Here is a 26,392-nt window from a genome sequence, read left to right as displayed (position 1 = left end):
ACCAATACAGGCCTGCATGTCCTTCTCACCCCCAATCCCAGCAGATCCAGTCACAGCAAACTCCTTGCTATTTCTTAAAAGATGTTCCACGCTTTTTTGCTTACATGCTTTTTTGCTTTCACACTCATGTTCACACAGATCCCCCTCCCTCGAAAGCCCTTTGCCACTATCTCTGCCTAATAAACTCCTACCCATCCCTTAAAGCCTAGTTAAAAAGCCGTCTCCTCCAGAAAGCCTTTCCCAGGCTCTCTCCCCAGGTGGAAGGAATCTCTCCTCTGGACCCTACTCAGTTTTATCTGTATTTCTATTACCCCCTCAAACAGGTCTAATTCGCGCTCTCCTTCCCTTTCATCTCAAGCTCCCAAGGCAGAAGCATTTGTCTGCTCATTCCTGTACCCCACTACCCCTGGCATCAAGCTTGACACACTGTAGGTGTTTGATTGACACCTGCCGCATTGAGCCGAACCAGGAATGCATTTTAATTGCTATTTAATGCACATGCCCAGGAAGCCACTGCATTTTCTACTCTTTGCTCATCAAACCTGATTGTGAAAGGCAGGAAAAAATCACTGAGGGAGGATGTCATGAGCAGAGCATGAAAATTGGGCCACAGGAATACAGATAAATTCTGTCACACTGTCTCAGGGCCATCCAACCCAGAAGTGTGTCATAAACACAAGTCTCTCCAGTAACTCCTGACTTGTGAGATGTTCTCCTTTTACAATGGCTATGGTGCTGTACACATGAGAATTCAAGTGTCCAGCTCCTCACCTAGGGGATGCCTCCTGGGGATGGAGTCTTAGGAGTCCTTTGGGCTCAAGTGAGGGTGAGCTTCGTTGGGAAAGTTAGGACCAGCCCACAGGAATCTAGTCTCTTGAGCAAGCATCCAGCTGGCTTAGAGTCCAGCAGGTGGGTGAATCTATCAGTCTCGGAACAACCAGACTCTCTCTCCCACAGGTGTGTCAGTCCCATACATGTGTGCTTGGATTATTTCCCAAGATACATATCTATGACTTGACTTGTGGATTCCAAAGTCTTGCATTTTCTACCTGTGGTTGACTCTGTTCTACTTTTTTCCTCTTAAAGTGATTTGTTTGCTAATCTCATGGGTGATTCTACCTATCATCTTGTTTGCATTCCTGTGAAAACCCTTTATCTATCCTATGGTCACATTCCACTCTTTCCCCTCCTTGGTATCTGGGCAAATATTTGGGTTCCAAGCCACTGATGGAATTTCTGTCCCTTTGCTCAGACTTGTATGGTTTGGAGAGGGCCTGGAATCCTCTGCTTGAAAGGTACACCTTTTCCTCCAGTTTAACTAACATCACGTGTCCCAGATCACTACCTCTTTACAACAGCCAGTTTCACATGCCTGTAAACACCTTCTTGGTTCACTACACAATCTTAGGAAGCCGTCTCCCTGTGTGTAAATAAAAGCTGATCATCTCTCCTGCAGCAGGTTTTAGTCAGGTGCAACTTAAGATCAGATTGACCTCTGGGAGAAAGAGGGTGGCCCATCGTCCTGGATTTTCTAGACCTGCTGCAAGTCTGGAACTCCTGGATGAAGCCTGAACCCAGAATGCTAAGTCTAAGTACCTGGGTCTCCAGGACATACTTCAGCCCATTCCTTACGTCTGCTTACAAAACTTGTGTCATCTTGAATGCTCTTCCTCATGACTCCCAACTATGCTGCCTGCCTGCTAACTGTTTACCCTTCTCTCTTAACTTTTGTGGAGCTGTAACTTTCCCCACTCCCAGAAGGACCACAGAAACATTTACTTTTATCTTCAAGTGAGTTAAGACATATTTTAAGAATTTAAAACACAATAGCAAACACTCATAAGGCACTTTATAATTTCAAAAAGTAACTCCATGTGGATCAGCTCATTTAATAACAATAGTGGATTAGATTGAAGGTCTAGAAATGACTGTGAATGCATCTAGGATGACCACCAGAGACCAAAAAAATCAAACATGGTGAGTATAATCTTTCCACAGTAACACTTGAGGATTTTGTTTACTCTTGGAATTTTTTTTTTTTTTTTTTTTTTGAGACAGAGTCTTGCTGTGTTGCCCAGGCTGGAGTGCAGTGGCGCCATCTCGGCTCACTGCAAGCTCTGCCTCCCAGGTTTGCGCCATTCTCCTGCCTCAGCCTCCTGAGTAGCTGGGACTACAGGGGCTCACCACCATGCCCAGCTAATTTTTTTTAAATTTTATTTTTAATAGAGATAGGGTTTCACCGTGTTAGCCAGGGTGGTCTCGATCTCCTGACCTCGTGATCCACCCACCTCGGCCTCATGAAGTGGTGGGATTACAGGCTTGAGCCACCGTGCCCAGCCTACTCTTGGAATCTTTTATTATATGTTTGTGAAAATCTTCAGCCCCCTTAGTATTGCCCTCATGGAAAACAGATGTTCCCTGGGAAATGAGGGGAGGTTCTAAGAGGGGAGAAAGAGAGAACCTAAGAAAAAATTACTGGCTGCATACTCCACGCACTGCGATCTGCCAACCCTTTTCCCTGGTACACAGGGCCCTGAATAGGCTTCAGGAAGCCTACACAAGCTCAGTGATGAGCACCAATTCAGATAACTTCAGTGTTCTAGATCTTAGGTGCAGTAAGTCCAGTCTTTTGCAGTTATTGACTTGAGGTTAAAAAAGCAACCAAGCATTACTCAATTATTTCCACTTAAGCAAAAGTAAATGTCGATTTCTATTTTTTTTTCAAAATAAATTAGCTGGAGATTATTGGAAAATACCAATAGTCAATGCAGATGTTAAACCAGATACAGAGGAGACCCAGGCATGCTATTTAAGGTTATGGTTTCTGAACTGGCTACAAGATCTTTTCTTAGGTTATATCAATTTACTTCACATAGAACAGCATATTTCAGGCCTTTTCCACTTCATAACAAAACCATCTGTACACAGAACCCAAACACAACCATATAGCATTATATGTAAAATGTGAAAATGTACTTTAAAATGCAAGTTGCTCTAAAGCACTTGCAAAATAGAATTTCATAGTAATCTGGCCAGGCATGGTGGCTCATGCCTGTAATTCCAGCACTTTGGGAAGCAGAGGTGAGTGGATCATTTGAGGTCAGGAGTTCAAGACCAGCCTGGCCAACATGGCAAAACCCCCTCTCTACTAAAAAAATACAAAAATTAGTCAGGCGTGGTGGCAGGCACCTGTAATCCCAGCTACTTGGGAGGCTGAGGCAGGAGAATCACTTGAACTCGGGAGGTGGAGGTTGCAGTGAGCTGAGTTGGTGCCATTGCACTCCATTCTGGGTAACAGAGACTCTCCATCTCAAAAATAAATAAATAAAATAAAATAAAAGTACAAAAATTAGCTGGGCATGGTGGCACATGTCTGTAATCCCAGCTACTCAGGAGGCTGAGGCAGGAGAATTGCTTGAACCCAGGAGGTGAAGATTGAAGTGAGCCAAGATCATGCCACTGCACTCCAGCCTGGGTAACAGTGTAAGACTCTGTCACAAAACAAAAACAAAAACAAAACAAAAAAAAACAAAAAAGAATTTCACAGTAATTAAAGAATACCTTCCTCATTCTAACTAACTTAATCTTTTGCATGTAGAGCCAATGGAAATCTACAAGGCACAACTTAGCATTGATGCTAAATTGTGAAACATCCTCAGATTATTTATTTTTAGATATTAAAATAATATACTTATTATTTTTTAATGAATCCAGAGCTCATTTCTAAAGCTTCATAAAGCATTATACTGGTAACATATGTGTGGTCAGGACAAACTGTTCTCTGAACTTAAAAGGTAAAAGACAAGATCCTATATTGCTATACAGTATAAAAAAGGAAATACAGGCCGGGTGTGGTGGTTCACCCCTGTAAGCCCAGCACTTTGGGAGGCCAAGGCAGGTGGATCACCTAAGGTCAGGAGTTCTAAACCAGCCTGGACAACATGGTGAAACCCCATCTTTACTAGAAATGCAAAAAAATTAGCCAGGCGTGGTGGTGCACATCTGTAATCCCAGCTACTCAGGAGGCTGAGGCAGGAGAATTGCTTGAACCTAGGAGGGGGAGGTTGCAGTGAGCCAAGATCATGCCACTGCACTCCAGCCTGGGTGACATAGTGAGGCTCCATCTCAAAAAAAAAAAAAGAAAAAAAAAAAAAAAAAGAAATATACATATATGTACACATACACCCCCACATCGCACACACAAAACTCCACATAATCCAAACCAAGGCCATTTCCTTATTAGTAAAGGTAGACAGTTAAATATTACAGATGACAGTTCTGTACTTTTCATGACAGTTAAATATTAGAGACTTATTTACCACTTGTTTTGGTCAATCTTGCTACAAAAAGACACTGAAACAGATAATTTTCTTCTTCAAGGTAAAGATGATGTCTAATTTAGAAAATCTTCCTCTTGCGATTGCACAGTGAAAGGTATCATTTAATTAAATATAAAAGCTTACTGGGAGAAATTATTTAAATTTACACAGAAGAAAACATCAACTTTTTAAAAACCAGTAAGAGCACTGTCTATAACACAATCCAAAATCTTTTAAACCCAATCACAGTGCTCTTTGCTGTTTTGTGACAACAAGATCTTTATCTCCATCACTTCATAGAACTCAGAATCTCTTCAGTCTGGTGAAACCTCAGGAAATTCTCCACATGCAAGAAAGAAATCCAAGAAGTGGCAGCAGAAATGGAGCAAGCCTGTTACATCTCCTGGTTGACAATTAACTTTTGCTAATAAAAAAGTAAAAACTTATTTTCAGACTCTGATGACCACATCTAGTGTTTACCCACGCGGTTGTTCAAAGTCTCCTGGAACAGGTAGCACAGACAGGCTAATTAATTTCTTATCATAGAAATAATCTCCAGACAGGGAGAGAAATGGACAGAATTTGGATAAGGATGTGAAAGGATACTTGGAGGGGGAAAATCCAGAAATAAATTCACTAAATGGTGTAAGAGTTGCTAAATACCACAGCTGAAAAGGCTCTACCATCCAGGGTTGATTCAGCACCAAGCTGTGGCCCAATTATGGAAAAATAGATGGATCTTCCATTTTCTCTAATTAGCCCAAAGAATTCTCTGGAGATCAGGCTGGTTCTGGTGCTGGTTTCTTGAGAAGATCAGATCTCCAGTCTGGGAGCTTCAGGGCCATGCTGTGCTCACACTAAAATGGCTTCAAAACTGCTAGTAACCAGACTTGTTCTTCTTCTGGGGTCCCCAGTCCAGGAGTTAAGTATGTTTGGGATGACTTAGGCTAGTGTAAGAGTTCCTCATGGTCTTCACTCAAAAACCCATACAACTGGGTGGGTTTCTAGGGGATGAATGGGATTGGTTCATCAAAGATTTACTTGTTTTAATTCTTCGGTGAAGAAGGTTGTAATCAGTCAAAAATATTTGGGGGCACCTCCTGTGAAGTAAGTACAATGCTGGATGCTATGATGTGACAAACCTGTATAGTATTGCATTCTTGTCCTTAGAAAACAGGTAAGAAAAAGTGTGAAAGCACAGCAACACATATATTAAATTATAGTTCCATGTAATACTGAAACTGAACCTAAGAGACGATAAGCCCTCCTTACTCATATCATCACCTTTATGCAGACTTGCTCTTTCCAATCTTCAAGCCCAGAAATCCTACCACACCTGCTCAAGGCCATTCCAATTATGGCCTCCTCCAGGAACTTTCCCAGTTGCACCTTTCTTCTTTGAAGGCCCACAGCATACTGCAGCCTCCTTGCATTTACCACACTCAGGATCATGTTAGTGATTGTGCATGTATTGCCATCAATGGACTGAGAGGACAAAACACAGACTTTGACTCTGCCTCTCTTATCAGTAACATCAGTGCTTGCGCAATTTAAATTCAGTTCCTAATTGATTGCCAAATGAATAAACTTTTCTCAGCAACAAACAATACTTTTCATCTTATGCGCCAATTCTGTTTGATCAACAGTGGTTGCCTGGAGCAAAGTTTGGAGGATTCTGAGACCACAACAGAGCTCAGTAGTGAAGAGTACTGTAATCAGTGATGTCTGCCACAGAACAGGCCTGGGAATGGTGGTGCTAATGGTGATAATTTAATGCATATAAATCAAGGGTTAAGAATGCAGAGAAGGGAGATTATCTCCAACTGCAGTCAGAGAAGTCTACAAGATAAAAGTGGGAATTAGATCCATCTTCAAGGATAGGCAGGATAACAGTGAGTGAAACATTTGAGCAAAAGGATTAGGGCATGAGAGTACAACAGTTCTGGGAAAGCAACTAGATGTGTTCCACTAGAATGCGAGCTCAAAGAGAAGGCTTATGTAGGAGAAGCGTAGGGGAAAGGACTAACCACACACAATAAAGAAGAGCTACAAGACTGACAAAAGTTGAAGCAAGGAGGAGAATAGGTTTTATTTGGCTACTTTGCAAGAATGAAGCCTGTCTGCCAGAATGGTTCTAACTACCAATTAGGTGTATCAAGGTTTGCTAGGAAGGAAGAAGACTTGCTTAATGGTTAATAATTAGTAACCTAAGCTTTAATCAGACAGTCCTGGGTACTAATCCTAGCTCTGTGTGCTCAGCTACATGACCTAAGCCTTGTAAATTTCAGTTTCCTCATCTGGTAAAATGGGAACCTCCTAACTCATTGTACTGAGGGTCAAATGGGAGGTAAGTGTACATAAAACTTATAGTAAATTCTCAATAAATATTGATATTAGGTTGGTTAGCCAAAGAGAAATTTTCAAGGGAGAAAATATGTCACTCTCACTCTCTCTCTCAATGTCTCATACTTTGGGGAATCTTTTTTTTTTTTTTTTTTCCTGGAGACAGGGTCTCATTCTATCACCCAGGCAGGACTGCTGTGGTGTGATCTTGGCTCACTCCTGATTCAACCTCCTCCCGGGTGATCCTCTCACCTCAGCCCCCTGAGTAGCTGGGACTACAGGCATGAGCCACCCACACCTGGCTAATTTTTGTATTATGTGTAGAGATGAGGTGTCATCACATTGCCCAGGCTGGTCTCGGATCCCTGGGCTCAAGCAATCTGTCTGCCTTGGCCTCCCAAAGTGCTAGAATTACAGGTGTGAGCCACTGTGCCTGGCCCATAATTTGGGGAAATCTTAAATGAGACCTGCAAAGTGGCTAAGTGGCTCAGAAAACAAGTCTTTGAGATACCCACAGAAATTGAGCAGTATCAGTTTATTTTCCAGTAATGGGGAGAGGCTCAGGGATTAGGCTCTCTGTGGCTTAGGCATTTCTGGTGATGGTGCATTTTTTGTTGTTGACTTAATTCCTTACTGAGTTATAAGTAACTAGATAACTCTTAAGCAATAGAACAGTGGTAGAAAAATAATTATACAATCTCACCCAAGCTCTCTCCTATAAGGATTTCCCCCTTGTTTGAGTCAGTGCTGTAGTTTTTTTGTTTGTTGGTTTGTTTTGTTTTGTTTTGGAGATGGAGTTTCGCTCTTGTTGTCCAGGCTGGAGCACAATGGTGCGATCTCAGCTCACTGCAACCTGTGTCTCCTGGGTTCAAGCGATTCTCCTGCCTCAGCCTCCCTGGTAGCTGGGATTACAGGCATGCGCCACCATGCCTGGTTAATTTTGTATTTTTAGTAGAGATGGGGTTTATCCATGTTGGTCAGGCTGGTCTTGAACTCCCGACCTCAGGTGATCTGCCCGCCTCAGCCTCCCAAAGTGTTGAGATTATAGGCGTGAGTCACCGTGCCTGGCCAAAGTGCTGTAGTTTTAACCATCTGAAAGTGCTATACCCAAACAGTTGTCACAGAGAGATTATAAGAATAAACACACTGTGTGGCCATGTGGACCCTCTCTGAGGGTGTTTCTGAAGCCAAGTCCCAGTCCCCAAGGCCGCTATTACTTCAACATGCAGACCAAGCAGAGAGTCACATGATGATAGCAGGAGAATTATTTGAATCTGGGAGGTGGAGGTTGCAGTAGCCGAGATCGCACTACTGCACTGCAGCCTGGGTGACAGAGTGAAACTCTGTCTCAAAACAAAACAAACAAAATAGAAAAGGCCATTTAAAACACTTTCTACTATCAAGAGCCTTCCTAGACATGTGGAGATCTGCTGTGACAACTGCCCTGTCTTGGACACAGTTAGGGACTCTGAGATTAAGAAAGGGCTCGGGAGTGGTGACCTCAGCATGAGTGCAGGACTGGTGGGACATCTTATCTTCTCAGGGCTGGTTCTGGGGTTTAGTGGTAGAGAACGAGGCACTGTATTCCTCCCTGTCTTGGCTGAGTGGGGACCGCTGCCCAGAGCTCACATAGCTGAGGCTGGGCCTGGGAGAGGAACGTGAAGCATCTGTGAGCTGGGAAGAGATCTGTCCATCCCAGAAAGTATAGGACTATTTACTGGAAAGGAAATATTCTACCTTTGGTAATGGAACAGGCAGTCAGCAGATAATTTTCAAAGTAAAGTAGTAACATTTCTGGCAAAGAGTGAGTCACTGAAACACTTCCTTTCCATTAACAGAGGTGTTACTGTGGGTGTACTAATTACAACAGGGCACTCTTTGTTGCAGTTTGGGGCTGTTCCTTCAGCAAGTATAATGTATTAACTCTTTCTAAATCAACCTCTTGGGCGCAGCATGGTGCCTCATGCCTATAATCCCAGTACTTTGGGAGGCTGAGGCGGGCAGACTACTTGAGGTCAGGAGTTCGAGAGCAGCTTGGCCAACATGGTGAAACTCCGTCTCTACTAAATATATAGAAAATATTAGCCAGTTGTGGTGGCAGGTGCCTGTACTGCCAGCTACCTGGGAGGCTGAGGCAGGAGAATTGTTTGAACCTGGGAGGTGGAGGTTGCAGTAGCCGAGATCGCACTACTGCACTCCAGCCTGGGTGACAGAGTGAGACTCTGTCTCAAAACAAAACAAAACAAAATAGAAAAGGCCATTTAAAACACTTTCTACTTTAACAGACACTGCTATGGGGGGTTTAAATGGGCCACTCAATGTCATCTAAAATGAGTTCATTTTCTTCGAGAGTTCTTGAGTTGTCACAGCATATGTAACCCCAAATCTCCAGTGACATGGGAAATTTGCAGTACCTCAGGCGAACACAGCTTCCCTGGCACCAGGCCAGTGTGTCACGGACTCCCTAGGACAGTTATTTTCAGTCTCGGCTCTGTTAAAGGTAATCACAATTTCTCACAAGTAATTAATGTGGAAAGATTTCTCTCTTTATAAGCAAGTGCTCTCACATGCATGCATGCTCTCTCACAACTGAGTCCTAATCCTACCTTGTCTGACGTAACCCAGGCTTTACCCATCTGAGCTCCACCACATCCTGAATTTGCACACAAAAATTTTCTACACAGCATGTTTTCATTTGAAGCTTGCTTTATTTCTTATGCCCAATGCTCAAATTTTTAACAGGTGAGCAACTTCAATTTTGTAGTGTTACTGTCCTAAATAAAACACCATATCTTAAATTAAGCAACATCTAACAAGATATTCAAGATTTGCCAACCATTAGTGATTTATATTCAAAGTCTTCCTCATAGGAGGCATTAAGATTGTATGTACCAACCTGCATGTGCAGAGTCTAATATGTAAAATCATTTTAAAGATTCATTTTATAATTTTGTGTTTAGATCATTTTGTTTGGGGTTTTGATTTGATAGACTTGAGTTATATATACCTTGCATAGAACAACCAAAAATCAGAATCATTTCAGTGATGCTTCAAATCTGATTCTGATTTGGTTGCAAAAATGAAAACACCAGGCATAAGCATTCAAAACCCAGTTTCTTTTCCTAATTCTTTAATATGTAGAATTTTGGCTAGGCCAGAAGGATCTCTAAGGTACTTAATTAAGGAGATAAGATAGATAGATGAGAGATAGAGATACATAATATAGGGTCGGGCCCAGTGACTCACGCCTGTAATCCCAGCACTTTGGGAGGCCGAGGCGGGTGAATCACCTGAGGTCAGGAGTTCGAGAACAGCCTGGCCAACATGGCGAAACCTCGTCTCTACTAAAAATACAAAAATTAGCTGGGCATGGTGGTGGGCACCTGTAATCCCAGCTACTCGGGAGGCTGAGGCAGAAGAATCGCTTGAACTTGGGAGGCAGGGGTTGCAGTGAGCCGAGAACGTACCACTGCACTCCAGCCTAGGTGACAGAGTGAGACTTGAAAAAAAGAAGCCTGGATGACAGAGTGAGACTTGGTCTCAAAAAAAAAAAAAAAAAAAAAAAAAGATACATAATACATACACATATATATAATGTATATAATACATAATATATACATATATATAAAATACATAATATATACACATATATATGTATACATAGAGACAGAGACCACGTATCTCAGTATTTTAGAGAATGTATAAGCAATATCATATATATACACATACACACACACATATATATGTATTTTCAAATGAACTTAAGTCACTATCAACTCCCAAATTTCTAGAAAATATTATGGAAACCAGTTAGTAGTGCTCAGTATTTTGCTAATATTGTCATGTCTGTGGCATGCTATGGAGTAAATATATTAATACAAACTAAATATATATGACTAAACTAGCAACCTTGTCTGTTTTCATCAGTTTTCAGAAATATATAAACATAAAGCTATATTCCTCATTAAAAGCAAAAGTCCCCATTATATAGGAATAACTATGGCTTTTTTTGTTTTCCCTGTGTCAAACTGATTATTTATTGTTGTGGAAATCACTGGTTTTGAGGATATAGGAACTAGGCTACTCCTGTCATTTTAAAGAAACTATTATTTTGTTTAGTGTTTTTGGAGTATTGTGTACTTTGCAAATATTTTAAATTAGAGACATATAAAGTCCAAAAACATACATATATTAGGTCTTCTATTACTGTTGTAATAAACAATCTAATAATACTGACCTAGAACATATTACCATGGTAAGAGCCCCGTATACAATTTACATTATTATCCCTATGTCACTGATCAGCAGTTCAAACACAAAACAGTTAACTCAATGTCAAGGTCATTTTATCATCCTGTAATGCCCTTTAACCCCCACTTAGCTCCTTACGGAAGAGTTCCTCTGGCTCCCAGCAATGAACTGTGGAATGAATACACAGTCATAAAGCTAAAGGTTCTTAAAGCTATAGGACTCTCAGAGGTTTTATAACCCAAGTCAACAATTACTAGCACACATACCACTAGTTCCGGACCCTAAGCAAGTGGCAGACAGCAGTAATCAATTTCAGAACTTTTGTTTTCAACTCTTTTTCAACAAACATCATACCAGATAATCCACTACCTATAAATGGTAAAAGATGCATGAATAGAATCTTCTTTGCTCTCCTAGCTAATCTAAATCCCTTTCTTCTTAATAAGAACCAAAGACTCAGAGAGTATAGGTAGCAGATACACTTTTTTGAAAATTAAAAAAATAGTTTTTAAGAGTCAGTCTCATTGTGGCTCATTTAATTTTTTAGTGCCTGTGAAATGTAACAACAGGGACCTCAAGGGGTCTGTAATCTAGTTTTGAGAAAGAAAAGATTAATATGCTTGATATTTATATAGACTTATTCAGTGTTAATCTATGTTGCTGACATAGATCAGAGGGGGCTGAAACAGGCAGAGCAGAATTTATGGAGGAAACAGAGTTTGATCTAAGTTTTAGGCTCATTTGTTTCCTTGACAAACACGGACAACCTTTTACTAACTCTCTGGGTCATAAATGGCTCAACAATTCAACAAATGTATTCACCCTACTGTGCAATGTGACAGGTACTGTGGGCACAGAGAAGAGCAGCACAAAATTCCTTCCCTTAGGGTTCATGAGTTGGTGAGGGAGGCAGAAAAATCAGAATACACGGTAATAAATATCACACAGCAGCAGGAGAGGACAGTGGTTAGAAGCAGAGTCTCTGGAGCCAGACTTCCAGGGTTTGAATCCCAGCTCTGCCCTTGACCTTGGGCAAGTTTCTTAACTCTCAGTTTCCTGAAAATATGCTTGATGGAAAGATTAAATGGTTTAATACCTATATAGCACTCAGAACAGTACTTGGCACAGAGTAGTGGATACATAAGTCTCAAAAAAAAATTTCTGTTTTTTTAAACCACCCAATTTGTGGTAATTTGTTATGGCAGCCACAGGAAAGGAATACAATGCTTCACCCTTAACTCCCCACTTCCATCTCAGGAGTATAAAGTCCTGTTCTCTGTTCAGGGCCAATCCCCGACCTGGTCCCTCCACTTCACGCTGTCTTCTCCACGCAACATCACTCATTGTTTTCTCTCTCTTCTGCATTTATTATTATTTTTTTTTAGAGACAGGGTCTTGCTCTGTCACCTTGGCTGGAATGTACAGTTATGTGATCACGCTCACTGCGGCCTGGAACTCCTGGCCTCATGTGATCTTCCCATGTCAGCCTCCTGAGTAGTTGGGGTTACAGGCACACACCATCATGCATGGCTAATTTAATTTTTATTTTGCAGAGACAGGGGTCCTGCTGTGTTGCCCAGGCTGGTCTTGAATTCCTAGCCTAAAGCAATCCTCCCACCTTGGCCTCCCAAAGTGCTGGGATTACAGACATGAGTCACCATGCTCAGCTGTATTTTTATTTTTAATGATCACTTCTCTTCAGGTTCGGTCAGACTCAAGTCTCCTTAAAAAACAAAAAACAAAGAAAAACAAAACAAAACAAAGCTGGGTGCAGTGGCTCGCACTTGTAATCCCTAGCACTTTGGGAGGCTGAGGCAGGAGGATAGCTTGAAGCCAGGAGTTCAAGACCACCCTGGGCAACAAAACGAGACCCTGTCTCTTAAAAAAAGAAAGAAAAGAAAATACTCTTTGGATCTTAAATATGACTTCCACTTTCTCTGAATTCTTTCACATCTAAGTGCCTCCAAATAAAAGCCCAGAAGGTCACGTCCCTGTCCTTTGTATCCCCAACGCTGTTGAACACCCCAGATCCCCTCACTCCTGCCCCTGAACCTGTCACCCATCACTGTTCCTGTTCTTAATTTCTGTCACACCACTTCCGGTTTCTCCTATGGGGCCCTTCTCTTCCCAGGCCTCCAATGCTGGGGTTGTCCAGAACTCTGTCTTTGGTCTTCTCTTCTCCCTACTCTCCCACGATAGGTTCATTCATTCCCAAAGCCTCAATCAGGTCCCTGACATGCTCTCTTAAGTCGACACTCCACTCCACGTTTGTCTCCTGAGCACCAGACTTACTTAGCCAGGTGCTTGCTGCCTACCTTTGCCCAAACACCCCTCTGACTCCTCGAACTCAACATGTCCACCGTGGAACATGCCATGTTCTTTTCCAAGTTGGTGCTCCTTCCAGGACTCTCTGTTTTGCTAGAGATGGCCACCGCCTTCTCCCTTGGACCAAATTCAGCCAAGCCCTGCAGGTTAACCCCAAGCAGCTATCTTTCCATTGTGTTCCACTCCTGGCTGCTCAGCTGAGGCACCCATCTCCCCTTTCCTGGACCTTGGACCTGAACCATCCTATTGCTCTGCCCCCAGCCTCACCTCCACTTCACCTCCTCCTACTCTCTCCCTCCCTCATTCTACTCCTTGATGTTTCTCACACAAACTAGGATGTTCCCCAGATACCTGTGCAACTTTTTCCTTCACCTCTCCTCAGTCTTGATTCAACTGTCACCTTCTCAGTATGGCCTCTCCTGTCATCCTGTTTAAAACTGCAACCCCCCACCTTGCCAGCCCACTCCCTGCTCTATACTACTCCAGAACCCTATTGCCACCTAACATACTCTATACAGTAGGTTACCTATGTATTCTGTTTATGGTCTTCCTCTCTCTACTTGAACATTAAGTCCCATGAGAACATGCCATATGACCCGGCTCTAGAACAATCCCTGGTGCACAGTGGGTGTCTGATACATATCTGTTAAATGAATGAATGGCTTAAGTGTTGATTACTATAGGGATATTCCTAAACAGTGCTGAGCCAAGGTTCTATGTAGGTGAGGGGCTGGGCTTGGAACCAGTGTGAACCACCGCTGGGCCCTGTCCTCAAGGGCTAGACAGACAAAGCGGGAAAGCCTATGCCACGTCTCAAATTAGCACTTCCAGATGCAGGCTACATGAGCTCCAGGGTAGAGACATGAGGCTGGGCAAGGGTATTACTAAGACCATGAAGGAGCTGTTTCTGATTTTAGATAATGGAATCAGAATCTATGCATGATTGCTTCCTTAGTGCTCCAAAGAAAACACTTTAGAATGAATGAGCTTGCCAGCTCTGTCATGTCAATGCCAGTACCTATTGCTGTTTCTGAGTAGCTCTAAGTTGAAATCACAGAGTTTTCAAATGACTGAAGTAATGGCATAACTGGTCTGGAGGGAAAGATTAGGTTTTATATTGTGAATAGGGTGAGGATATAAGAAGTGCCTTAACAACATTATATACTATATAATCATTATTGGATGACCCGAATCAGAAGGCTGGCAGAATTCTCACTCAGTAAGCCTGCTTGGACAGAATTCCCACTTAGAGCATAAAACCTTCTTTCAGAATTTACATACTTAAATTATATTTATATAAATTATATATTTAAATAATATATTTAAATGAATTGAGGATTAGCGATTAGCCTGTGGGGCACAAAACAAAATGATTCATTCTTTCCATTTCCCCTTTAAAGAAATGAATAATACTACGGAGACAGCTACTAGCTCAGACAGAGCAGGTCATCAAAACACTTGAATCACCCTAAATTATAGGTGGGACACTAAGCAGAACAGAGACAGAGACATAATATGAGATAATTTATTTAATAAGAAAATATTAATTTTCTCATAATCAAATTATTCAGATTTACCTTAAAATAACAACTATTGAGTGCTGAATATATGCCAGCCACACAACTGAGTATTTTTCACATTATCTTAATCACCTCTAATAACAAATGAGGTAATGACTAATATCTCCAATTTCCAGATGAGGAAATTGAGGCTTGTAGGGAATACACAATTTGCCTACATGATAGAGCTTGATAGTACCAGAATTCAAATCCCAAAGACTTTTCACTCCAGGCTCTGTGCTCATTCTACCATTCTATGGAAGCAAAGAATAAGCCTATAAGAATTATAATGAAAGCCGTGAAAATGTTCCTAGTGGTATTTTAGTAGGGGATAGAGGATTTTCCTGTGAAAATCGAAGATATTATTTTCAGGAAGCATGTAAGGTGTCACAGAAATTAACCAAGATGGTCACCTAACTATTCAATCCCTTCATCTTGTGAACAAGAATTTGAGAAATGTTTGGTTCTTAGCATTTCCTTGTCCATGAAAAGAGTGAACTTCCACTCCTGATAAAGATGACCTTTATTACATTTCCCCTCATGTGCTGTATCTTGAAAAATCAGACTTTAAGCTGGCTCATAAAAATCTTTGCCCCTTATTTCTATAATCAAATATTTTAAAGTGTCAGGGCTACTAAATTATAGTAGTGACTGAACATCTCATTATTATTTCTTTAAATTTTTTTTAGAACTAGAGATGAGATCAGGCCAGTCTCAAACTCCTGGACTCACTCATTCCTGCCACCTTGGCCTTCCAAAGTCCTAGGATTACAGGTGAGAACCACTGCACCTGGTCAGGGACCAAACATTTCAATGGCTATAATCAGAAAATGATGTTTTGTCAGGATAGTTAATAAATTTCACAGTTTTTTTCTTTAAGGTCCACATGCTGAAAAGTCCAGAAGAGAGGCTGCATCAGAGCTCCTGTGATTTTTCTGGATCATTTAAGGCAGTTATAAAATAAACTCTTACTATCATGATCTAGCAAGGGTTTATGAATAGACTCAGTGCCACTGTTATAAGTCACTGGAATTTCACTGCCAGTTAAACAAATCAGCCCTTACAGACTACACAAACAGAAGTATGATTTTCCACTCAGGCCCAGTACTCTGAAGAAAAAGGAAAAGGAAAGGATCCCTGTTAATGGGCACATTGGGGGTGGTCTAGGTTTGAGACTTCTCAGACCGGAAGCAGGACTGCCCTTTGTTGCCATCTGAGGGAGCAAATATCCAGGAATATTTCAGCTGGACACTTGATTTTTAAGTGGTGACTTTCCTTTCTGGAGAAAAGTACTCAAACCAAGCTCTTGGGGCTCACATACATTAAAATTGGAGGAAAGTGCCCATCTGAGACCAAAGGCCATGTCTGCAAAATGGGCATGTACTTCTTCTTGACCCTGAAGACGTATTCATGCAACCGATTCCAAAGGCCAGGGAACAATTGCTTAAAATCTTTTCCAAACCAGTCTCTAGTGAATTGCATGCTGACCGGTGGTGTGCAACACTTGGGTAACAAGTGAGTATCTCTGGAGAGCCCTATGCTGAAAAGGCAGGATAACTCCACTTTCACAGGGAATCAGGAGGGAGGCACAAGCCAGTGTTTACCCTGCAAAGTCTTTTTTTTTTTCTTTTTTCCTTTTAGACAGGGTCTTACTCTTGTTGCCCAGGCTGGAGTGCAGTGTTGCGATCATGGCTCACTGCAGCCTCCACCTCCCTGGGCTCAGGTGATCCTCCCACCTCAGCCTCCTGAGTAGCTAGGAGTATAGATGTGCACCACCACACTAATTTTTGTATTTTTTTGTAGAGATGGAGTTTTGCCATGTTGCCCAGGCTGGTCTCCAACTCCCGGGCTCAAGCAATCCTCCTTCCTTGGCCTCCCAAAATGTTGGGATTATAGGTGTGAGTCATCTTTTTCTTTCCTTTTTTTTTTTTGGTAGATTCTTGGTCTCTCACCCAGGCGGGAGTGCAGTGGCACAATCTTGGCTGACTTCAATCTCTGCCTTCTGGGTTCAAGCAATTCTCCTGACTCAGCCTCCTGAGTAACTGGGATTACAGGCGTGAGCCACTTCGCCCTGGCCCTCTCTCAAAGTCTTCAAAAAGAGCTTTAACAATTAATCCTCGACTCTTATCACTAGGAAAACAAACAAAGCCATCTCTTCTCTTTGGCCTAAAGGAAATCAAGTCGTTCTTTGTAGCATATGCTATTTAAATATGGTGGAGTAGGTAAAGTTTCCCTTAAAAACGTCCAAAACCGAAGGAAAAAAAAAATTCCAAAACCACTTGGCACTTGTTGGGGGAAATAGTCAAGATTTGCTTCTCTACTTCTCTCCTTTCCTCCTACAAATAGCCTCTGCTAGGGTCATTCCAGGATGTTATTTATTTACTAGAAACCTGACTTTCCTTTGCACAAGGTTCTGGAGAATCCAATCTGACCCCAATAATCCCATTAACTTCCAAAGGCCATTTCCCTGCCCTATTCCCACCCTAAGGGGAGGGGGCGGTTCGGAGGGGAAGCAGACAACAGCATATATTCTGAGATTTAGGAGCAGCAACTGGAGAGGAAGGTACTCGAGTTTGGGAGGAGATAAGCTGTCCCCACTTGCCTTTTCAGCAAACACAGCTGCAGTTTCCAAAGGGAAGGTGGAGCCTGCCGAGGAATCCACGTTCCTCAGAGGGTGCAACAGCCCTCACCTGCTGAGGAGCTATCACGGGAAAGGAGATAGATATGGCCCTAATCCCAGGGAAGCGCATCCCCGGGCCAGAGCTAGAAACACACAACCTTGGCAAAAAATCAGAATCTAAATAACTCATACCTCTGAGCAATGGCTCAGACATCCACCTGGTCCAGTGATCCGTGAGGGGTGGATCACTTAAATACACACTTGTTTAAAAACAGGCAAGGATGGCTTAAACATTATTTTAAATACAAAAACAACGTGGAGAGCAAGGAAGGCAGGAGGGGAGGCGGCCGAGTTCTCTTAACTCTCTTCCCCCGTGACCTCCCGCGGGCCACAATGGCACATCCCAGAATTCAGGCACGAATGTGGCAGCTTTTCAGAGCCCGGGTGCAGGCAGTCGACGCTCGCCGCGTGGGAAGGCACCGTTCCACGCACTGCCCATGGTGAGCGGCGACAGCGTTCTCAGCCTCCCTCCCCCAAGGGTCCGGCCCATCCCGGAGGCCAAGGTGCCTCTTCCAATTCGTCGGAGAACTGTAGTCCACACTCAATCTCTGTCCGGGCAGCGTGGTTGGGGGTGTGGGGGTGAGAAAGGTGGCGATGTTAGGGGGAGATACGGTGCGGGATTAACAAAGAAAAAAATCGAACCCTGTTTTCAAACGAGCAGAACCAAGAGCTACTTGCTTCCCTTTCGACTCCCAAGCCCCTTTGATCATTTTGGGTAGAGCAGGAACCAGCAGCTCAAGGAGCACTCAAATGGGAGTCCCTGAGGAGCTTTGTTCTTATTGTGCAGTAATTAGAGCGCTTGAGGGTGGGGGAGGGAAGGCCCCGCGGGGGACTCGAGGCTAAGGCCGAGGGGGCATTGAGGGACCCTGCATGGAGTGCGCCAGCGCCAAGCCCACCCTCACAGCCGCACGCGGCCTGGGCGCAGAGAGCGCGTGAGGGTGCGCTCATCGCCCACCCGCCGCGCCGCTCACCTAGCACCACCGCGGCCACGGTGGACAGTAGCAGCCAGTTATTCTTCAGGAACCGCTTCCACTCGCATCCCTTCCTCGCCGGTTTCCCCATGGCTGTCGCCGCTATTGTGCCCTGGGCTCGGCCGTGAGCGCGTGGGCTGGGCGACCCGGGGACTGCTGGCTGCTTGGCGGCGCGGCGAGATGCTGGTGCACAGGAGAGAGGTGAGAGCTGGCCGCTGCAGTCGCCGCGGTCACCACCGCCGTTGCCGCCGCCACCCGGGATCGCGCACCGCGCCTGCCGCCCTGCCAGCCCGGTGGTTTTGCGTGGCAGGCGCGCCCGGCTCCTCCTGCCGCCGCCGCGCTCTGCGGCGCCCGGGCCAACCAGCGAGGAAGGAGGGAGGAGCGGCGGGCCCGGGAAGGAGGGTGGGTGCGTTCGTGGGGCGCCTGGGGTCCCTAGGGAGCAGGCGTGGGAGGGCGCCCAGCGCTGCGGCAGGAGCTGGGGCAGCCTCTCCGGGAATCCTGAGTCCCGCCCCACAGCCTTCCACTGGAGTCTGTCTCGCTTTCCACGCCCCACTCATGCTAGGTCTTCGGGTTCAGGGTTTTCTTATGTCCCTAACCCAGAGAGGCGGAGCCACTGCCCTCCTTGGCGTGGGCTTCATCCTGCACGTCTCCCTCTCCGTTCTCCACACCAGCTATTTCCAGTGCCAGCACCCTAGAGAACGGGTGCCCTTTCGAGTTGGGGGAAGCTGATTCTGCCTTGGGTCCCTCTTGCCCCGCTACGCAGGCTGGGATGTGCCAGCAGCCGCGAAAGCCTGAAGCCTCTGGGAGGAGAGAAAGGAGTCCTGGGGCAGAACAGGGCTCTGGAAACTTTCACGCGGAGCCTCCAGTGCCCCCCCACAGGGATTATTAATTCTCCTCTTCGAGTCGCTGGAGGTGATTTGTCTGTGGACACTGGGCTTGGAAGTGTTCCCTGCACAAGGAGATGGTGATTTCTCTTAGAACTTTACTTCCGCTCCTTGTGACCACAGGCCCTGGAGCATGGAGGCTTGGTGCAGTAATTAGGACTGAGAACCGGACCCGGGCGCTGTTCTGGGGAGAAAGTGGGCGGTCCATCCCCTAAGGTCCAACGGATTGGAAAGGCAAACACAGGAGAAACTAGGTTAGTGGTGCCAAATATATTTGGTGTTGCTAAGTGAATTTCTGATTCTCTTCCATTTTCTACCCAGTTCACTCTCACATATACAAACTCTTTCCCTCCGTATACCGAATCAGTACCTCCGCAGCTGCAAGCGGTCTTCTTATCAGCTTTCCTAAAATTAGTGAGCCCGGAACTCTTTTTGCTGTTGTAGAATCTACTCTGATTGTGGGTAGGGAGAATTTCCCCTACTAGATTTTCTGATGACTAAATCCTCACAATTTGAGCTTCATTCCTTTGGCGTAAATTGATAGAAGCATCTTTTAAGCGATAATAGATTAAGATTTACAACCTTGTAGACTTTAGTATGAATGAGTTTATCAGCTTTTCCAGAAAGCAAACTTTGACAGAAAGGTTAGAGGGATTTTAAGGTCTTTGGGTGTCTGAGGAAGATCTGAAGAAATGTCAGAAAGGGGGCCGGGCGCTGTGGCTCACGCCTGTAATCTCAGGACTTTGGGAATCCGAGGCGGGCGGATCACGAGATCAGGAGATTAAGACCATCCTGGCTAACACAGTGAAAACCGTCTCTGCTAAAAATACAAAAAAATTAGCGGGGCGTGGTGGCACGTGCCTGTAGTCCCAGTTACTTGGGAGGCTGAGGGAGGAGAATCGCTTGAACCTGGGAGGCGAAGATTGCAGTGAGCCGAGATCAAGCCACTGCACTCCAGCCTGGGCGACAGAATGAGACTATCTCTAAAAAAAGAAAAAAAAGAGGAAAAAAAGAATTAAAGAAATGTCAGAAGGAAAACTATCAAGAAAGAGAGAACAGTGCTGGGCACTGTGGCTCACACCCGTAATCCCAGCACTTTGGGAGGCGAAGGCAGGCGGATCACTTGAGGTCAAGAGTTCGAGACCACCCTGACTAACATGGCAAAGTCTCGTCTACCAAAAATACAAAAATTAGCCAGGCTTAGTGCCATGCGCCTGTAATCCCAGCTATTTGGGAGGCTGAGGCAGGAGAATCACTTGAACCTAGGAGGTGGAGGTTGCAGTGAGCCAAGATCACGCCACAGCACTCTAGCCTGGGCAAACAGAGGGGAATCCTATCTCAAAGAAAAAAAAAAAAAAAAAAAAAGCGCACGAGAGAACAGACTTGTCCCACAGTAAAAAACAGCTGGAAAAAACCCAAATGTCCAACATAAATGGAATGGTAAATATATTATGGAACTGCCAAGCAACAGTACCTTATGCAGCCTTCATAAACGAAGTTTATGAAGTTTTTAACAGCATGGGATAGCACATGTTATAAATCTATATTTATAAATATAAAGGGAAGAAAGAAATACTAAAATTGCATATACAATTTGATCACATGTATGTAAAATAAACATATTGGCTGGGTGCAGTGGCTCACACCCATAATCCCAGAACTTAGGGAAGCTGAGACAGGAGGACTGCGTGAGCCCAGGAGTTTAAGACCAGCCTGGACAACATAGTTAGACCTCTGTTTCTACAAACATTAAACCAACCAACTAACAAGCAGATGAAATAAAACCATGTGCTTAGAAAAAAAGACCAGAAGAAATATGTCAAGATTTTAACAATGGTCATCTTTGCCTTCTATCTGTTGTATTTCCAAAGTGTCTACCATAGAACCGGGAGTGTTGGCTCACACCTGTATTTCCAGCACTTTGGGAGGCTAAGGCAGAAGGATCATTTGAGGCCAGGAGTTTGAGACCAGCCTGGGCAACTTAGTGAAATCTTGGCCCTACAAAACTTAAAAAATAAATAAATAACCTGGGCATGATGGCACATGCCTGTAGTCCCTGTTACTTGGATGGCTGAGGTAAGAGGATGGCTTGAGCCCAGGAGTTTGAGGTTGCAGGGAGCTATGATTGCACCACTGCACTCCAGCCTGGGTGACAAGAGGCCTTACATCACCCATAGCACTTTCACACCGGGAGGCCAAAGCCCTTGGTCCCCTGAAGGTTTGCTTCAAAATCACTGACAGGCAGATTCATTAATAGGAAAAAAGGCATACCAATGTATTTAACATACACATAGGAGCCTTCAAAATGAAGACCTAGCCTCCCAATGAGGTACAGAAATTTGTATACCATCTTGAGGTTACAGAGAGAATGGGGGCTTGAATCATGGTAAAACAGGTTGTGGGAGGTGGGGAGAACAGGAATTGCTGAGGGGATTAGGAGGGAGAATGAATGGATCGCTAACAGAGATTAATTTGTGAATAGTTCTCTTTGATAGTGAAAGTGTCTGTTCAGGTGTCGTTACATTCTTGGTCTTACAGGAAGGGGAAGAACAAACAATTACTTTCTTTGATGGGTCTGAATCTTAGGCAGATAAAGGAATTTCCACTTCTTTGTGAGAGACCTTGAGGTTTCTCCATGTCAACATGTCAAAATGCCTTATTTTGGGGTGTTGGATTCTGAGCCCAACAACACCTAAAGCCCCTATAGTGCATACTTGTTTTATGTTCATTTAAATTATGCATTGAAAATAGTGCAATATAAAAGATTTTAAAAATTTCAATATATACAAACATTTTGAAATAATCAAAATCTCCCCGACTAAAAGCAAAAGTCGAGCCAGGTGTGGTGGCTCACGCCTGTAATCCCACCTTTCCTCTTTGGGAGGCCAAGGCAGGTGGATTGCCAGAGGTCAGGAGTTTGAGACCAGCCTGGCCAACATAGTGAAACCTCGTCTCTGCTAAAAATACAAAAAATTAGCTGGCCATGGTGGCAGGCACCTATAATTCCAGCTACTCGGGAGGTTGAGGCAGGAGAATTGTTTGAACCTGGGGAGGCGGAGGTTGCAGTGAGCCGAGATTGCGACATTGCACTCCAGCCTGGGCAACAAGAGCAAACAAAACTCCGTCTCAAAAAAAAAAAAAAAAAAAGCAAAGGCAGGAGTCTCAAAAGTTCAACGCTGGTAGTACAATCCCCTGATAGGTTCTTGCCTGCCACACAGGTAGAGCTGATTCACTGAGACACTGGTATTGTTGTAAAGATGGAGCTTAATTAATACAAAGCTAGTCACATGGGGAGACAAGAGGTTATTACTCAAATCAGCCTCCCTGGAAATTTGGAGGCTGGAGTTTTTAAGAATAACTTGGCAGTCAGGGTTTAGGGAATAGATTCTGCTGGTTGGATGAAGATGAAATCACAGGGGTGTGGAAACTAGTCCTTATGCAGAGTCAGTCTCTGGGGTGGGGCTACAGGACTGGTTGATTTGTGGATCTGACTGTGGTCAGCCAGTCCTCAGAAATCCAAAAGTCTGAAAAACATCTCAGAAAACCAATCTTAGGGCTGAGCACGGTGGCTTACGCCTGTAATCCCAGCACTTTGGGAGGCCAAGGCGGGTGGATTACTTGAGGTCAGGAGTTCAAGACCAGCCTGGCCAACATGGTGAAACCCTGTCTCTACTAAAAATACAAAAATTAGCTGGGCATGGTGGTGAGTGCCCGTAATCCCAGCTACTTGGGAGGCTGAGGCAGGAGAATCGCTTGAACCCAGGAGGTGGAAGTTGCAGGGAGATGAGATTGCTTTACTGCACTCCAGCCTGGTCGACGGGAGTGAAACCCTGTCCCCCCCCCCCCCCCAAGCCAAAAAAAAAAAAAAAAAAGGAAAAAGAAAACCAATCTTAGGTTCTACAACATGTGATGATGTTATCTACAGGAGTACATTGGAGAAGTTACAAATCTTGTGTCCTCTGGAACAATGGTTGGTGATCATTTACGCCTACATCTTAGCAGAATTCAGGCTCCCTTCATAATCCTGATCTTTTGTCTTTTCATTGGTTCTATAAAGACGATTCCTGTCCTCCAATGAGGAGGGGATAGTTTTGGGAAGGGCTATTACTATCTGTACTTCAAGGTTAAACTGTAACTTCCTCCTAAAGTTAGTTTGGCCTACACTGGGTACAGTGGCTCACGCCTGTAATCCCAGCACTTTGGGAGGCCAAGGTGGGTAGATCACCTGAGGTCAGGAGTTCAAGCCCAGCCTGGCCAACATGGTGAAACCCGTCCCTACTAAAAATACAAAAGTTAGCCAGGTGTGGTGGCAGAGGCCTGTAATCCCAACTACTCAGGAGGCTGAGGCAGGATAATTGCTTGAACCTGAGAGGCAGAGGTTACAGTGAGCTGAGACTGTGCCACTGCACTCCAGCCTGGGTAACAGAGCAAGACTATGTCTCAAAGAAAAAAAAAAATTAGCCTAGCATGGTGGCACATGCCTGTGGTCCCAGCTACTCGGTAGGCTGAGGCAGGAGAATTGCTTGAACTTGGGAGGCAGAGGTTGCAGTGAGCCTTAACCATGCCACTGCACTCCAGCATGGGTGACAGAGTGAGACTCCGTCAAAAAAAAAAAAAAAAAAAAAAAAAAAAAAAACTTAGTTTGGCTTATGCCCAGGAATGAACAAGGATAGCTTATAGGTTAGAAGCAAAGTAGAGTCAGCTATGTCAGATTTCTCTTACTGTTATAATTTTTGAAAAGGCAATTTCAGTGGTCCAAGTGGATTTTAAACTGTATTTATACTATTGCTACATAGAAGTTCCATTTTAGCTGGTAATAACAAACAAAAACAAACACATACAAAGCACTTATATACCAGGCACTCTTCTAAGCACTTGGCCCAAATTAATTCACTTGGTCCTCTCAGTATCTCCGTGAGGTAAGGATTATTGTTTCCTCACGAGGTTGTTGGAAGAATCAAATGAAATATTATGGCTTATCATCCTTATCTTACAGCCGAGGAAACTGAGGCACAAAAAGATTCAGCTCCTTGTCTATGTTTCCCCTTTTAGGAGGAGAAAGGGTTGAGCCAGATGGTCTGGCTCTGGAATTTGTGCATTTAACCAACACCTGTTTTTTTTTTGTTTTTGTTTTGTTTTTTTTTTTGTTTTTTTCCCCCGACACTGAGTCTCACCCTGTTGCCTAGGCTGCAGTGCAATGGCACTCAGATCTCGGCTCACTGCATCCTCCGCCTCCCAGGTTCAAGCGATTCTCCTGCCTCAGCCTCTTGAGTAGCTGGGATTACAGGTGTGCACCACCACACCCAGCTAAATTTTTTGTATATTTAGTAGAGATGGAGTTTCACCATGTTGGTCAGGCTGGTCTCAAACTCCGGACCTCGTGATCTGCCCACCTTGGCCTCCCAAAGTGCTGGGATTACAGGCATGAGCCACCGCACCCAGCCACCAACACCTCTTATGTAAGGAACAAATATAGAGTTGTTACAAAAAGAACTAGCTGAGTTACATGTTGTATTTTGTGCAAGGTCTTTAAGAGTCCATTCACCTGTATCCAGCAGACACTTGGGTCTCTAATGTGCTGTGCTCAGTAGGGCACTAAATACATTTTATGGGGCAGTGGTTGGACTCCTGCATCGTCTGTAACTGCTGCTGGCACCCAATTCTATGACATTTCTCTGCCTAAAGCAAAATACAGGATATGAAGCATCACTTTGGGGAGATATCTAGTGATACTGGTCTTTAACTTCAATTCTTTTTTACTTTATTGTCTTCTAATAGTCATGGACACAAATGATCTTAAATTGAACAAAAGTTGAGAGGCATTTCCCTTGTAAGCTCTACTTTGAAGAACTTGGTCACTCAGCTCCTGGAAGAAAAAGTTCTCTCTCCGAGTCAAATAGAAAGAATTGTTAGAATTTTTTTTTCCTTCCAATAAATGCTAGCATCTCTCTTTTTTCCCCTAAGTCCTTCAAATTCCACCATCCAAATAAACCTTTGACTAGTTTTTATCAATTACATTTTGCTAGTATGCTGCTGCTGCTTTTTAAAGATTTAAGTAATTCTGGCATTTCCTTCGTTGTTATTTTTTTCCCTTTTTAAAAAATAGTTGACTCATGTTAGTTATTAAAGGAAGGAGACTTTGACTTTGCCACACGAAGTTATATCAGCAGGCCTTATATATTAATTGGGATATAAATGAAAAAGGCATTCAGAAACAAAAAGTAAGACATCAGCTTCTGAGTATCTCTAGAAATAGTTTCCTGGTTGTATTCTCTCATCATAAAACATTTATGGTTGGTTGTTTTGTCCTCATGCAGTGGCAAGGGAGGAGGAGGTCATGGAGTACCGGAGTTTCCTTCAGCATCTCAGCTGCACAGAGTTTCATGATCCATGGATGGGGAGAAAGATGGTGTCAGCACACCTAGACACCCTTTTTAACAGTTTCTTCATCTTCCAATCTCAGTCTAGATATAACTTACCTTGGGACTATAAATTGAAGAAGAAAAGAACTGTAACTCATTAAACTTTCACGACAATTCTCCAAGTAATATTTTATAAAGATAATTTGACTGGAAAGAACTTATCTATTAGTTATATGACCTTGAACTCTTGGCTTCAACAGAACTTTACCCCACGGGCTTTATTGCTCACTCTGACAAAGTGAAGAACAATTCCGTTTCATTTTAGGATATGAAAGAAAAGTTCTCTGTCTGCCTCACATAAGCCGTGTGTCCTTGACCAAGTAATTTAAACTTTCTGAACCTCAATTTTCTTATCTGAAGATGCCATTTAAATTAATAAATGCAAATAGTCAATACATATTTAAAACATGAAAAAATCTTCAATCTCACAAGAACTAAATACAAATTTAAACCAATATTTACCAGCTAGGTAAAGATATTTTGGCATACATTTTTAAAAATTTACAATTGCAAAATTTATACTTTTAGCATTATAAATTATAAACTTAGAGAAGGTATGGAGAAGTGGGCAGTGTCATACCCTGCTGGTAGACCCAGAAAATGCTGTGACTTTTCTGAGGTTAGGCAATTGGTAACAT

General features: G+C 43.6%; 1 protein-coding gene across 3 annotated transcripts in view; it reads right to left on the bottom strand.

The window, feature by feature from the left end:
- Positions 1 to 19,240, bottom strand: part of SLC1A1 (solute carrier family 1 member 1) — a 93,024-nt gene extending 73,784 nt beyond the window's left edge. For all 3 annotated transcript variants that reach the window (XM_017949893.3, XM_017949892.3, XM_017949894.3), the window contains exon 1: positions 18,449 to 19,240. In XM_017949893.3, coding sequence (XP_017805382.1) covers positions 18,449 to 18,539 — 91 coding nt within the window. In that variant the 5' untranslated portion in view covers positions 18,540 to 19,240. The remainder of the gene's footprint in view (positions 1 to 18,448) is intronic.
- Between the last annotated feature and the right edge of the window lie 7,152 nt (positions 19,241 to 26,392).

The sequence above is a fragment of the Papio anubis genome, chromosome 13 (genome assembly GCF_008728515.1).
Source record: "Papio anubis isolate 15944 chromosome 13, Panubis1.0, whole genome shotgun sequence".
In the NCBI taxonomy this organism is placed as follows: Eukaryota; Metazoa; Chordata; class Mammalia; order Primates; family Cercopithecidae; genus Papio; species Papio anubis.
This window is presented reverse-complemented; position numbering and strand designations above follow the sequence as displayed.